The sequence below is a fragment of the Eptesicus fuscus genome, chromosome 7, assembly GCF_027574615.1.
Source record: "Eptesicus fuscus isolate TK198812 chromosome 7, DD_ASM_mEF_20220401, whole genome shotgun sequence".
Classification (NCBI taxonomy): Eukaryota; Metazoa; Chordata; class Mammalia; order Chiroptera; family Vespertilionidae; genus Eptesicus; species Eptesicus fuscus.
In genome coordinates this window covers 64,544,665-64,559,471 of record NC_072479.1, presented here as the reverse complement: position 1 = coordinate 64,559,471, position 14,807 = coordinate 64,544,665, and the positions used below count along the sequence as shown (strand labels likewise).

Here is a 14,807-nt window from a genome sequence, read left to right as displayed (position 1 = left end):
GTCTCTTCCCAGCCCCGATTGTGCATCAGTGGAGTCTCTCAGTCTGGGCTGCTCCCTCTTGCAATCCGGAATCCCTCGGGGGATGTTGGAGAGCCAAGGGACCCCACTGGTGCACGAATTCGTGCACCGGGCCTCTAGAGATAGAATATCTATGAGTAGAACATGGTTGTAGTAACTCAATAAAAAATAAAAAACATATTTCTGCATAGTGTAGTATAGTAAGATTACCCATCAGCTAACAGTGGGAAGTGCTTAACTTCTGGTCTTCAGAGATGTCGTACTATCTACAAGTTTAAGAAATGCTTTGACTTACTTCTCCCCAGCTCCCATAGTTCCACTGTGGACAGGGTCCTGAGTCACAGTGCTTTGCCTCGGGGGGTTTGGCGGCCACATCACAGTAATGGGCATTCTGTCCGTTTTCATCCTGGCAGACCACAACCCGACGCTGAACGCCGCCAGCACAGCTGCTGGAGCACTGACAAGACAAAACACAACTACAGATCCACATCATGAAGTTATATGGTGAAAAAAATTGTGATTTTGACTCAAATTCAAAATCCCCACCTAAAAACTCCCTTTATTGGAATCATAATTTGAATTGAGAAAATCTATCAGAACACTTGAGTTTTAGTAGGGGCTGCATTAGAGTTTGTTGATGAAAGGGTGACTGTGTTTTTGTGTTTATTTTTTACTATTCTTGACTTTTTAATTTTCATATACATTTCAGAAACAAGTTATCAGTCTCTGTCCCCTACAAGGAGTGAAAGTTTGACTGGTATTTCATGGAGTCTACATGCCAATTTGGGGAGAATTTGCATCTGTATAATGCTGAGTCATCCAATCCGTGAAAAAGTGGTGTCTTAAAAAAGCTTGCAATAGAAAATTCACCTTTTTCCTAAGTATTAAATAAAAATGAATTAAAATTTTTAAGGTCTCAATATGAAGGAATAACTAGTGTTAAGTTACTTAACTTTTATATTGTGTGTTTCTTTATTTTGTGTCAATAATTTCATGTTCTATATGAAATACAATCGTACCTTCTGTAGTTTATCATATTTTTACACCAGCCTGCTGCACTGCTACCAATTTCTGGGTTTGATTTTTTCATAAACCTTTGTAGTCTTAAAAGATTTTCTTTTTGCTTTTATTAAAATGGACTGTAATCTAATTGTTTTTAAATGCATTCTTCTGTAAGCATAACATCACATTAGTATAATTCAATAAGAACTCTGGGGATTTGTTATCTATATCAAAATTTGCTTAATCCCTTTAAGATTTAAACTATTGATCGTCAGATAAACCTAGCATTAAAAGCATTTGATGTCATTACATACATATCCGTTAAAAGGCTATAATATAACAAAATTACAGAATTAATATAACTCAATAAAGATAGCTTACCGATCCCCATGGTCCTGTTCTCCATTGGTTTCCTCTGATTGATGGATGGACCCCCCACTTTTCATTATCTTCTGGTTTGTGAGTTAATGGAAAATTCCTGCCTGGAAAATGGTTTGGCTGCTCAGAGGAACTCGGAAAGTTGCTGTACGAGGGCTGGCAGGCTGCCACATTGCATTCTTGTTCTGCTGAAGGGCGAACTTCAGGGTCACAGTGATTCTCATTAATTGGCTGATGGTACTTGATGCATAAAACTTGTCGATTTGTTTTTCCATGGCCACAGGAAGCGGAACACTGATCACAAATTTAGACAACATTCATAACATAGTAAACTACAAGATTATACTCAATATTAAATTTTTTAAATTTTTTTATTTTTCAATTACAGTTAACATTCAATATTATGTTAGTTTCAGGTATACAGCATAGCGGTTAGACATTTATATAACTTATGAAGTTATCCTCCCCTGCCCGCACCCTCATAAGTCTAGTACTCACCTGGAACATTGAGAGTTATTACAATATTATTGACTATATTCCCTATGCTGTATTTTACATCCCCCGTCACTATTTTATAACTGCCAACTGTACTTCTTAATTATATTTAAATTGCTCATTTCATTTTTTTTCTCATAAAAATACTTACAGGAGACCAATCCCCTGTTTGCCACTCCCCACAAGGGCTAAAACAGATGGAGATTTCAGCAGGTCGAGGTAAATGTGCACAATATGATTCATCTGCTATTCCGTCATGAGCATCGCGGCAGCTTACATAGCGGGCTTGGTTGCCTCTTCCACAAGATGCGGAGCACTTAAAAAATTGAATGATACCAAGGTGTTATACAGTGCCTCTCCTACTTCCCGCACACATAGCTATCGCTCCAACTTCTAAAACATCAAGTTTCTTGAAAAATCAAATCACAATGCTATCACCTGGCATCCCTTCTGAGTCAATGACAGGGCAGTGAATACCTGAGTCAGTTTAGATCATAAATTTCACAAATTAAACATTTATGGTAATGAGAACAAAACAATCAACTTCCTGGAATACTGATTAATTATTTGCAAATTAGAGATATTAAAAGCATTTTATATAAGAAAACACTAAGATACTTATTTAAAATACCTTGGAAAGCCTAAATAATAGATATGAACCCATCATTGATTCAGAGAATATGCAAAGCTTTAAAATATATACCACATCAGCTTAAAGCAAAGCTTTCAGTTTTGAAAAACATGAAAATGTCAGTAGTTTAAATAAAGGTGGATAAAAAGCTTCATGTCCCATCTGCTTCTCCTCACAACCTGTGACATATTACCCCCATTTTGTAGATTAGAAAATAGTCCCAGAAAAACCTAAGTTTCTTGCCTAGAGACACAGAGTCCTTGAAAGACACAGTAGGATTTGGCCATTAAATACCTATTTCTAAATCCCAAACTCCTTCCAACCATCAAAATACCTGAGAATGAATGCATACATTAATTTGGCAAATCTGTAGCAACCACTGTGGCGATATTTAAAAGCCTCCAATAGTAGAAATACTGTACCTCCTAATAAAATTCACTTACTGGAGTCCAAGAACCATATCGCCACTGTGCTATCTTTCCCATGGGAATAGCTGGTAACGAAGTGGTCCCAATTTTAGGGATAACTGGGCAAGGTGTCACGATGCAGTCCTGTTCAAAAGAAAAATGGATCTTATAAAGCATCAATTAACTAATCACTCTGATGTATATTAAATCCTATGCTTCATTTCTTCTTGCACATACCTAATTCAAGTACAGTTACTACTCAATTGCAAACAAACACTGTAAAGAGTTGTCCCCCCCTCACCCCCCAAAAAAAGTATAAAGTACATCAAGGGCTTGAAGTGGATAATATGATTCTGAATCCTAAAGTTTGGGTTGTTTTTTTCTGATGGTTGAAAAAGAAAAGAGCTATAGTCCTTCAAAAATATCGCTGAACTGAAACATTTTGAATGAACACACACTACCTTAAACAGTACCACACACTTCAAAAGTTCATGATATTTATGAACTACAATCCCTGCTTCTATAATTCAAAGGATGGAAATATATGTTAAATGAGTGATCCAATGGCAGCTAAAGAATAAAAAAAGCATTACTAAAGCTATAAGGCTGGCAAAACCAACAACAATAAGTTCTCTCTGATGAGTATGCACACACATGTTCATAAGGCATAGAGTGGGGAAAATACACGTGGAAACAATTTTAACACATCAATAATCCTCCTGTATCATAAATCTTTCTTTTCTAAAATCCAGGAAGAGGTGTCCTTTACCTGCCTGTCACTGGGGCGACTAGCTCCATAGCACACTCGGTCATCCAACATGGCACTGAGCAGCTCATCGACACACTTCACAGCACGCATCTGATACCCATGTCCACAGGTGGCTGTGCACTGAAGAACAGAAGCAGATATCAAACAGCTTCATTATTTAAAAATTACAGAAACTTACATTTTTAATAAATGCAATTAATATACTTTCAGTAGATCTTTTTATTAGTTTTTGATACCAGATTCTAGACTAAATATTAGTAAATTTACTCTCTTTATATATTTATTCAAACTTATATACATATTAATGAAGTATTGACATTTAGATTGGCAGTTATTGTTGTATCTTTAAAACATAATCATGTGAAAATATCAATAGAGACCTAACATTGTGGAGGCAGAGTCAATAGAATTTAGGTAAACTAAATAATTTTCCCCCCAAATCTAGCTGGTGCATGTATGTCATCTAGTAGGCTAAATTGATTAACCAAAATACAGTGTTGGAGAAGAGGTCTGTGGATATCCTGGGCAAGGTGTCAGAAAGATACACAGGTGGGTCCCTAGAGTAAATTAAGCCTGAACTATCACTAGAGGCAAAATGACAAAACTGAAGCTATACTACTCTGGGCACATCATGAGAGGGCAGGGTTTTCTTTGGAAAAGAATAATGCGGGAAGAATGGAAGGCAGCAGGAAAAAGTGGAAGACTAAATATCAGAGGGGTTGACTCCATAAAGAAGCCATTGATATGTGTCTACAGAGCTGAGCAGGACTGCTAAAGATAGTCCATTGTGGACATCACCCATTCATAGGGTCCCCGGGAGTCCGGGCTGACTCACTAGCATGTAACACACACATGCTGAGTAAATTCCAAAGAGATATAGAAGGAAGAGCATTAAGACAAAGTCAAGGGGAAGATGGGAGAAGGTTTCCCATCAACGGTGGCAACCTGCCACAGGATAATAAAGTGCCCCCCCACCCACCCGTCCAGCCTGACTATGCCTCATCCTGCACATTCCTAGCTTCCTTGTTGGCAAACCTTCTAAGCAAGGCCTGTTCTAAATACAGTAACGATAGTTAGAAACAACATGAAAATATTTATAAACAAAGCTGATGAAAGCACAAAATTTGTGGCATCTTGGTTAAAAGTAAATTCAAAGCCAAAGCTGAAATAGTTACCAGAACAAATTAATAGCACTACTGAGAAAATTTTGCAGGTAAGGGTTTACTGTTGCAATGGTATTTTTCCAACAAATCAATCAAATTTAGCTGCATCTACTAAAAGAATAAATATACCACATTGTCTGTGCTATTCTGTAAAGATAGATTAAATCAGAAAAACCCTTATCATATACTCACAGAACCCCAGGGTCCGACTTGCCAGGAAGCACATGTATGAAGCTCACATGGTCTCAGGGATTCAGGTTTGGTACTTGGATTACAGAAGCCGTCACTCAAATGATCTTCATTCAGTTCACACCACACCTGCCGCTGCTTTGTTCCTTTTCCACATGTAACAGGACACTGTAAGAACATCACTGACCATTACTTATTTTCAATATTAATCAATACAATGACCTGCAAAACGACACAATGATTCATTTGCATATTAAAATGCAGCTGAAAGACCATTCCTAAGGACTTTTTTTCTCTTCACTCCTCTAGAGATATTCACTGGGTGAGACCAGCCACCAACACTTGCTGCCCAAATCTCAGTGCAACATCTATTTGGCCTAGAAACAAAGGTACAAAGATAACCTTAGAACAAGTAGGTATCTTATGCTACGGTGGACAGTGGGACTTTCTTAGGAAAATGGCTACAGATTAAACACCAGTTAAGGTTACTGTTAGCCAGATACTGTAAATATTTTGAGAACAAACCAAACTACTTACTAATTTTCATTGCCACGACAACCATGTTATTTGCAAAGTGAAATAAAGTAAAATTAAGTAGTTCTGAATTACATAAAGCCTTATATTGCAAAGCTTTCCTACACAATATCATAATAATTCTAAGCCTCGTATGTTTAATGTTACCTCACTCCACTCACTGGTAGCCCAACTGGGACAGGGAAATTCATTGCAATTCTCAGTCATCACTTGGGGAAGCTCTTGGCATTCTCTGTCAGCAAGACGGTGGCCAAAGTGATTTATACAATAAGATTCTCGAGACCTTTCCCCTCCTCCACAACTCCTGGAACACTGAAAAACAAACAAAAAAGTGGAGACAAATGGGGGTGGGGGGGACCTTAATAAAAGTATGCTTTAGAGAAACAAATATTTAATTAGGAAAAAAGGAGTAACTTTTCTTAAGTAATACTTTTTCTTTGTACCTGGGACCATTCTGAATAATGCCACCTTGTTAACACGCAGTCGCCATGGCAGGGCTCTCGGGTAGGAGGTTTCAGCTGGTCACTGCAGTAGTGGTCATCTACTGGGACAGTCTGTCCTTTATGAACGGAATACTTCATGCAGTGGACATCCAAGGACCTGTATCCTTGACCACAGTGGGATGAACATTCACTTTTGCCGATGATGTGCCACCTAGCGGGAAGGATGCTAATACACTTAGGAGGTGTGACAACTGATGCATCTTAAAAATCAGACTCAGAAAACTGTGTGAAAGTCGATAAGCAAGCCATCTGAAAATATTTTGTATGTCATTGAATTCTAAATAAAAAAAAATTCTTAGAGATCACACAGCCCAAACTTTCATTTTATAGATGAGAAAATGAGTCCCAGAGGTGTTGTGTATTCAAACGGTATAAGCACTTGAATTTTTTTGTGTGTTTTTTTTTTTGGTTAGAAATATTACTTTTTTCCCAAGAAAACTGAACTTGCTCTCCACTTAGATAAAAATGTAGCTGGTCGGGTGAAAGCTGAAGATAGGAGCCAGCACTATACCTATTGACCCTGGCTCAGTGGGGTGGCTTTGCAACCCCAAGCTTTGCCAGAAACTTTTGAAAAGAACTGATTTAGATCAAGATTACCCAATTATTTTGTAGCAATAATTGTATGACTAAGTCAATAACTGAATATATTTGACTCATAATCAGGTAGTGTCTTCCTAGGCAACCCTCTGTAGTTGTGATCAGGGGATCCTGAGGGTCTGACTATGTAGACAAAGCCTTTGAAAGGTGGTGAACAGGTTTTTGTAGAGCATGCCACATTTTCTTATTAACTCATGTGATCTATTTTTAGACATTTTCAGAGAAAACATTTTTTTTCCACAAGTAAAATCTTCAATTTTTTGCCAAATTATTCCAATTATAGTCCAGCAACCTATCAGGCAATAGTTGCATTCCAGTATGACAAAGCATAGAAGACACAGAGTTCATCTCCATCCCCAACAGTATCTCAAGAATGTCATTGTGCCTCACTTCACTGCAATGCAGTGATGCAACTTACACGCAGTCTGCCACTAGGCTTTCACTACATGACTTCAAAACTATCATAAACATATAAAAATGTTCATCCTTGCTGAGTGAGGGAAGTTCTGGCCATCCCATTGTTAATTGTCACCCGCTAGATGGGTTATTGTTCTTAGCTTCATTCTAAGACTAAACACACATACACACACACACACACACACACACACACACACACACACACACACACATACATACCATACACACCAAAAAACAAACAAACAAACAACAAAAAAACCTATTGATGAGAAATTTAAGTTAGAAATGCAAACTTCTCCACTATGGTCATGTTTCTTAATGCTTAATGGAAAAAATGCTGACAAAATTGATTTTTTTTCTCTATTGATTCTCTAATCCTTAAAAACTTTGAAAGTTCATTGGTTTATCAGTTATATGAGAATTACAGAATCATGCTACAAAATTTATTGTTTCAGGTCCTAAACCTTGGGTTTTCATATTAGAGTTTATTTGCGTATATTTTACAGACAAATTTGTTCCTATTTCCTACACAAATACTCAGGCCTCTATACTGGTATTCAGCAAATACTATGAACAAAAATTCAAACCAACTGCTGAGTTCCCCATAAGACAGTGAGCCTGAAATTTCATAATGGCATGGCAGGAACAGAGGATAGACATTAACTACATGTCCACTCTGTGCCAGTCACTGCACATCTTCTCAATAATTTGATTTACTCTGGTTACATTATACATTGCTTACATTATTGCTCCTTTACCTTAGTTCACAGTCTGTATTGCATCTTTCCGTCACAAACAATGGAAGTGGTAGGTGGTCACATCTTTGATCGGGTGCTACCATAAGATCACTCTTACGTATGCAGGTAATTTTTCTTCTATGAAGACCTTGGCCAATGTCAAATGAAAATTAAAGAGAAAACTCATATTAAGAAGATGTTCTGCAATTATTTAATTCTTCTAATAGTCTAAAGGATTCAGCTAAGAAAGCAAAACAATTCCACTCAGTATATAGGACAGACTAGCATATTAATCTAGTCAGGAATGACTTTCTATAATAAACTCAATCCTGAAAGACTAAGGGGTGTGCTTAGTGAAGAGATAAGAAAAGTGGGCATGTATTAATGGAGCAGGTAGAAATGTATTATAGCTGGAAGGAGTGGTTGTGAGAGGAGAACTGAATGGCCAGGTTGGTGCTGATGCTATATGGTACACTATGTTATTATTCTCCATTATTTGCTCCCCTTGTCCCTGTAATAGAATTACACCTCTCCACTTGCCACAATGTTACTGTAACTTCCTATGGGAGGAGCATACTTCCCTGCCCATTGACATCAGGCTTATGCCAACCTACTGTAAGGGGATGTGGCCTATTCCAGTTCCAGGCAGACACTCTAAAGCCCTACATGGGTCTGCCTGCTCTTTCTTTCCCCTCCATCTCCAAGTCAGCCTTCCCCAAATGGGCTGAGCTTTCAGCCTGGAGTCATGAATGAAAAAAGCATGGACAGACACCAGAAAGATCAGTGGTTGTCACAGGTTGGAGAGGGGATGGAGGGAGGGATTTCTTAAAGAGTGAAGGTATACTTCATGATACTGTAATAGTGAATACATGTCTCCATACATTTGTCAAAACTCATAGAATGTACAACAAAGACTAAACCCTAATGGAAACTATGGACTTTAGTTAATAATAATGCATTAATTGTACCAATTGTGCCATGCTAATACAAGATGTAATAACGGGAATGGAGGTGGGGAGTGGAAGAGGAAAGACAGGAAATTTCTGCTCTATTTTTCTATAAACCTAAAACAACTCTAAAAATGAAGTCTATTGACTTGTTGTTGTTGGTAATCCTCATCTGATATTTTTCCATTGATTTTTAGAGAGTAGAAGAGAGGAGTGGAAGGGAAGAAAGGGGAGAGGGAGAGAGAGAGAGAGAGAGAGAGAGAGAGAGAGAGAGAGAGAGAGAGAGAGAGAGAGAGAGAGACATGTGAGAGAGATCCATCAATTGGTTGCCTCCCACACATGCACTGACCAGGCCTGGGATTGAGCCTGCACTGGAGGTACTTGCCCTTGACCAGAATTGAACCAAGGACCCTTCAGTCCACAAGCTGTCGCTCTATCTCCACTGAGCCAAATCATCTAGGGGCCTATTGACTTTTTTTAAAATGACGTGGACACAGATACCAAACAAAGAAGAGTCAGCCAATTAAGAGCCAAAACAGTATAAGCAAGAAATAAACCTTTGTTGTTCTAAGCCACTGAGATTTGGCAGGTGCTTGCATGTAGCATAATCACAGCAAAAGTAAACTAAGAGAAGTGGTTGTAACGCGCCAGAGTACATTAAACTTCACACTTTCCACACGGAGGAGACAGGAAAGAGTCTAAGCAGTCAGTGACATGATCAGATTTCTGTTTTATCAAAGTTCAAGGGCATACTTCCAGTTAGCTAAATGTGAACACACATGCTTATCTCCGCTCCTTCCTAAACACTAACTGAAATAACTCTTAAAGGCATTTTGAAAAGGCACAAACCTAAAAGAACACAAAGACTAAAAAAGGAAACACAGTAGTCAGGAAAAGGAAATTCTGAATATGAAAAGTAGATGGAAATAGCTGTTTAACAAAGTCAAGAAAGCTGAAACTTAATCCTGAGTAGAGGGGGTAGGTGAATAAGAAACAAACCATTCATTCCATGGAATCCAAGAAAAGCCCGGGAATAAAAAAGACCAGGTTCCTCTGAGGAGGTGTGTGAGGGGTAGGCCTGAAAAAAAATGCAGAATTGATGGAAAAGTTTTTTTTAATATATTTTATTGATTTTTTACAGAGAGGAAGGGAGAGGAATAGAGAGTTAGAAACACTGATGAGAGAGAAACATCGATCAGCTGCCTCCTGCACACCTCCTACTGGGGATGTGCCCGCTACCAAGGTACATGCCCTTGACTGGAATCGAACCTGGGACTTTTCAGTCCACAGGCCGACGCTCTATCACTGAGCCAAACCAGTTAGGGCGATGGAAAAGTTTTTACAAAGAATGGTTCCACTCCTACCCTTCCAGTTGAAAGCAGCACTGTCCTACAAACACAGAATGTGAGCCACATACGTATTTTTACATTTTCTAGTATTCACATTAAAAAAGTAAAAAGATAAAGGTGAAATTTATATTTAACCCTTAAATATCCAAGACATAATTTCAACATCTAACTATATATAAAAGGCTAAGCAACCAGCCAACTGGCCAACCGCCAACCGGCCGGTAGGTATGACACGCATTGACCACCAGGGGTCAGATGCTCAATGCAGGAGCTGCTGAGCGACAGCAACTTTGCAGAGTGCACTCTTGCACTCCAGGATCCCTCGGGGGATGTTAGACAGCCAGTTTTGGCCCAACCCCGCAAGCCAGGCCAAGGGATCCCACCTGCTGGAGGGATCCTGCTCACTCCACAGACTCCCTTTGAGCCCCGGTGCTGCCCCAGGTGCAGCTGGCTGAGGAGGGATCACGGGAGGCTGGCTCCAGGGCATGTCTGGACTGTCTCACCCAGTCCCACCCTGCCAGCCACCTTCTAATTAATTTCCTTTCAATGTGCACAAATCCGTGCACCAGGCCTCTAGTAGCAATATAAAAATTATTGATGATATATTTTACGTTTCTTTTTTTATGCTAAGTCTTCCAAATCCATTGTGTATTTCATAGAGAGCACATTTCAACAGACTAGCCATGTGTGCCTTGTGGCTATCATAGCTCCAGAGAAGGTGAACTTGAGGGCACAGACCCAGCTGAAGGAAGCTGGGAAACACTGCACTGAAAATAGGGAGTTAGGTAAAAGTCTTCCTTCTGAATGATGAGATCCAGACTGGACTGTCTTCATTTCCCTCTAGCTCCAAGCCAACTTTTATGGTTCCCTGATCCTCTCATTGACCTTCAGAAGATGGGAGCCCTGACCGGTTTGGCTCAGTGAATAGAGCGTCGGCCTATGGACTGAAAGGTCCCAGGTTCAATTCCGGTCAAGGGCACATGCCCAGGTTGCGGGCTCGACCCCCAGTAGGGGGCATGAGGAGGCAGCCAAGCAATGATTCTCTCTCATCCTTGATGTTTCTATCTCTCTCTCTTTCTCTCAAAAGAAGAAAAAAGAAGAAGAAGATGGGAGAATTTCTCTTTTGGGAGACTCTTCAGCACAAGAGAAAAGATCCACTGATAATGACACTTGGGGGCATATCCCCAATGACATCTGAAAAGGCTATTTAGTGACCCAATTACTCAATAATGAAGCCCCTACTTGACCTGTCTGACCCACACAAGACTTTCAGCATTTAAGTCTTAATAATGAAAAAGCAAGAAAGGATCAGCAGACATTTTAGGAAAACCAATAATACAGTAGAAACCAAAATAAAAATGGAACTAAAATGAAACAGGTATGTCAGGGAGCAAAATAAAACTTGCAGACTAGGATTCATATTCTCAGAGACATAGATATTGTACCCATGAAACAAATCAAGATTTATGAGAAGAAATATTAAGGAAACAATGTAAGGGAAAAAAAATGAAAAGATAAGTGATCAATCCAGGATGCTGAACATCCAAATAATACAAATCCCAGAAAAATGGAAGAGAAATTTAATGTGAGAAAAAACTATCAAAGAAATAATGTGATAAATTTTCTCAAGCCAAAGAATATGTTTCCAAATCGGAATGGCATCCTAAAAACCTAGGAAAATAGATGAAAGAAATACCCACATCAAGGCCCATTGTCCTGACATTTCACACCAGGAGAACTAAAGAGGAATCCACAAAACTTCCACAACAGAAAGTATCACAGGAAATCAGAAAACAACCCAGAAAAGGAGGCTTTCAAAATTGTAAAGGAAAATAATCTAACTTAGAATTTTATACCAGCCAAATTATCAGCCAGGCGTGAGAGGAGAATAATGCCATTTTCAAATATGAACGGTCTCAAAAAACTATCTTCCTTTTTCAGGAAAACACTGGGGGATATGTTCTACCCAGTGGGTGAAATCAATCAAAAAGAAGAATTCATGGGATTTAGAAAACAGGAAATCCAACACAAAAGCAAGTCAAACAGATTTGCTTGAATAATAATGGAAGTAAAGCACAAGATGAGAGCCGTGTAACAGGCCTAAAAAGCAACACTAATTAGAACAAGAGAAAAGAGGACCATGGTAGCCATAGATGAAGAATAATTTAAACTGATAGATGAAACTGACAGACAAAATGTATAGTTCTCACCAAAAGTTTGGGGCCTGATAACTTTCAGTACATAGAAGAACAAGGAGACAAAACTGAGGAAATTTAACTTTAGAGAAACCAAAAGTTACACACACAAAAAAGAGAGAATATTAATCATAGTATCACAATGTGGCAATAGAACCAATAGCTCCTTTTCCCTTGCACACAGTTGTACAAGAGACCTCTTCTGGTTCAGACCCCCAAACCATCCGACCGCGTCTTGTCCAACCCTCCATTTTGGATCTTGCTATTCTTTGCTTGGTGTGTTCACATTTAGAACACTCCTTCATTCCCCTGTTCCATGGATGTGTTCCTAGCTTCCCACATTCACTGCCTCGGACCAGTTCACCCACTCAATCCTCAAAAGCTGGCCCCAGCTCCCAAAACCTCCATTCTCTCCTGTAAAGCACATGCAGGGTCTTTCTGTGGAAATGAATTCCTTCTCCTCTGTGTCATCGACGCTTTCTGTTCCTACTGCCAGCATCTATCCCAGTCGGCCTGGTATCATCTTCCTCAGCGTCCTCCCTCCCCTGAGACACAGCCCAAACAGGAGCACCTGGCTCCCACACAGCCATTCAGGGTGCCCTGTGCCAACTCCGCAGGACCAAGTCTTCTGAATGGGATGCCGCAACTCCTTTGGCACCTTGGTGTCAGTTTGTTAGACTGTCCCTCCCATCCCCATCACCTGTGGTCACTGCTTCTGGCCACCCACCTTCTCTCAGCTCATGTCCACACTGTCCTTAGTAGCATCCTCTCCTCTGACCCACTGCTCCCCTAAATCCCAAACAGCTCTAGTCCCCACGGGAACCCCTTTTCCGTTCTACACACACTTCCCTGTACCTTCAGATGTAAATCTCCTCATGGAGTGCTCCCTCTACCTTTTCTGTGGTCCTCTCTGTCTCTACCTGTAGCACTGTATTTGCCATTATAAAGTAAGGTCATCTACTCAGACTCTATTTCACCCACTAGACTTTAAAACTTGAACACAGAATCGCGGTCTTATTAACAACCTGAAACAAAGTAGTCTCTCAATAAATGTCTACTGATTTGAACAAACAGTATTGCACAAATTACCTACCCTTAATGACAGAGCATTAAAGGCGCCAGTCTTTTTTATTTTCTGTCCCTACTGTAAACTTTCCATTTCCCACTATGCTCCTTTCAGTGATTCGTGCTATCAGTACAAACATATATTTCCTGTGGCCACAGAAGGAAAAGGAAAGAATGTTTGGCACTCTAACACTGAAAGAAGGAGAAGGGGCCGGGGAAGTGTGTGGAGGGGGGTTATTTCACTGGGAAACAAGTTAGAGAAACTTTCTGTGACTGTGAGACAGAACCTGTGAAGAGAAAGGGAAGGAATGGTGATGCAGAATGTTCAAATGGGTAGAGATAAGTGAGGCTAAGTATAAAAAAGAATGCGTGAAGAGAAAAATGGGAAGGGGAAAGATGGGGAAGCTTTGTGTGACTGTGTGGTGTACATGTGTGTGGACAGTGGGGAGAATTCTGCCAGACCCATACAAGTCAGACTCCAGAGTAACGCAAATTATACCCGCCTGCACAAACTTTTGTCTCTTTTAATGCCAGTGTACCTTGGCACATTTTGGTACAGTCTTGCCATGGTCCATATGGGTCCCAGGTGAACTGGTCTCTCCTCTCTTCCACAGGGATATTGAAGGAATAACGTACATCAGGGTTGTACAAGTTACCCACACACAAAACCTCAATACAAATGCACAGGAGCATACAATTAATTCATAAAAAGACATATTCCTACAAGATATCATTTTATTTTTAATAATAACCGCAAAGCACTTCATCACCACAGTTTACTAATATGATTAAAGCTGAGCCTTTTTAATGACTGCTGAGAATTTACCTGCAAAACAAGTTCTTCTTCTAGCCGATCAGTACTGTTGATTCGTTCGGTTGAGCTGTTTGAACCACTGTATTCAAAAATGGCTCCTTGTACATGGATTTCTTTCTTTGCCATACTTACAACAAAATTTCCATTCAAAAGAAAGTTCCCTTGAGTGTCAGATAATGCTGTAAAAGAATGGTACTCATGAAACAGCAAAACCAGTCACCAGCGCAGAAATATTTTTAAGTTTTAAAATTCAAATCCTTTTGAAATGAAGAAAGTAAATAATTGAGTGGATAAACTTTGTTACTACAATGTGGTATCCTTTATTTTACTGCACTGGAGGGAACCGTCAGCCCTACACTTTTCTATCTGAGGTGGGACCTTCTTCTGCAATCGTGCAGCTTCGGGAGGGACGTACAGAAATGGGAAAACAGAAAGAAGCCATGAGCCCAGCAGCAAGATCAGCTAAAACCATCCTGGCCATCAGGAAAGGAAGAGCCGCTGGACTGCAGCAACAGTCCATTTACACTTATCTTGGAAAAAATGTACACAGCTTTAAGACTGTAAGGTCAAAAAAAATTTATTTTTTTAACTTTAGGG

General features: G+C 39.6%; 1 protein-coding gene across 1 annotated transcript in view; it reads right to left on the bottom strand.

The window, feature by feature from the left end:
- ADAMTS20 (ADAM metallopeptidase with thrombospondin type 1 motif 20) overlaps positions 1 to 14,807 on the bottom strand; it is a 176,770-nt gene that overhangs the window by 73,862 nt on the left and 88,101 nt on the right. Inside the window, exons 17-27 of the mRNA XM_054718477.1 lie at positions 14,223 to 14,389; positions 13,936 to 14,065; positions 7,862 to 7,988; positions 6,030 to 6,240; positions 5,734 to 5,898; positions 5,056 to 5,220; positions 3,701 to 3,820; positions 2,968 to 3,075; positions 2,045 to 2,209; positions 1,402 to 1,692; positions 314 to 475 (exon numbers count right to left, since the gene is read on the bottom strand). Of these exons, the coding sequence (XP_054574452.1) occupies positions 314 to 475; positions 1,402 to 1,692; positions 2,045 to 2,209; positions 2,968 to 3,075; positions 3,701 to 3,820; positions 5,056 to 5,220; positions 5,734 to 5,898; positions 6,030 to 6,240; positions 7,862 to 7,988; positions 13,936 to 14,065; positions 14,223 to 14,389 (1,811 nt within the window). The remainder of the gene's footprint in view (positions 1 to 313; positions 476 to 1,401; positions 1,693 to 2,044; positions 2,210 to 2,967; positions 3,076 to 3,700; positions 3,821 to 5,055; positions 5,221 to 5,733; positions 5,899 to 6,029; positions 6,241 to 7,861; positions 7,989 to 13,935; positions 14,066 to 14,222; positions 14,390 to 14,807) is intronic.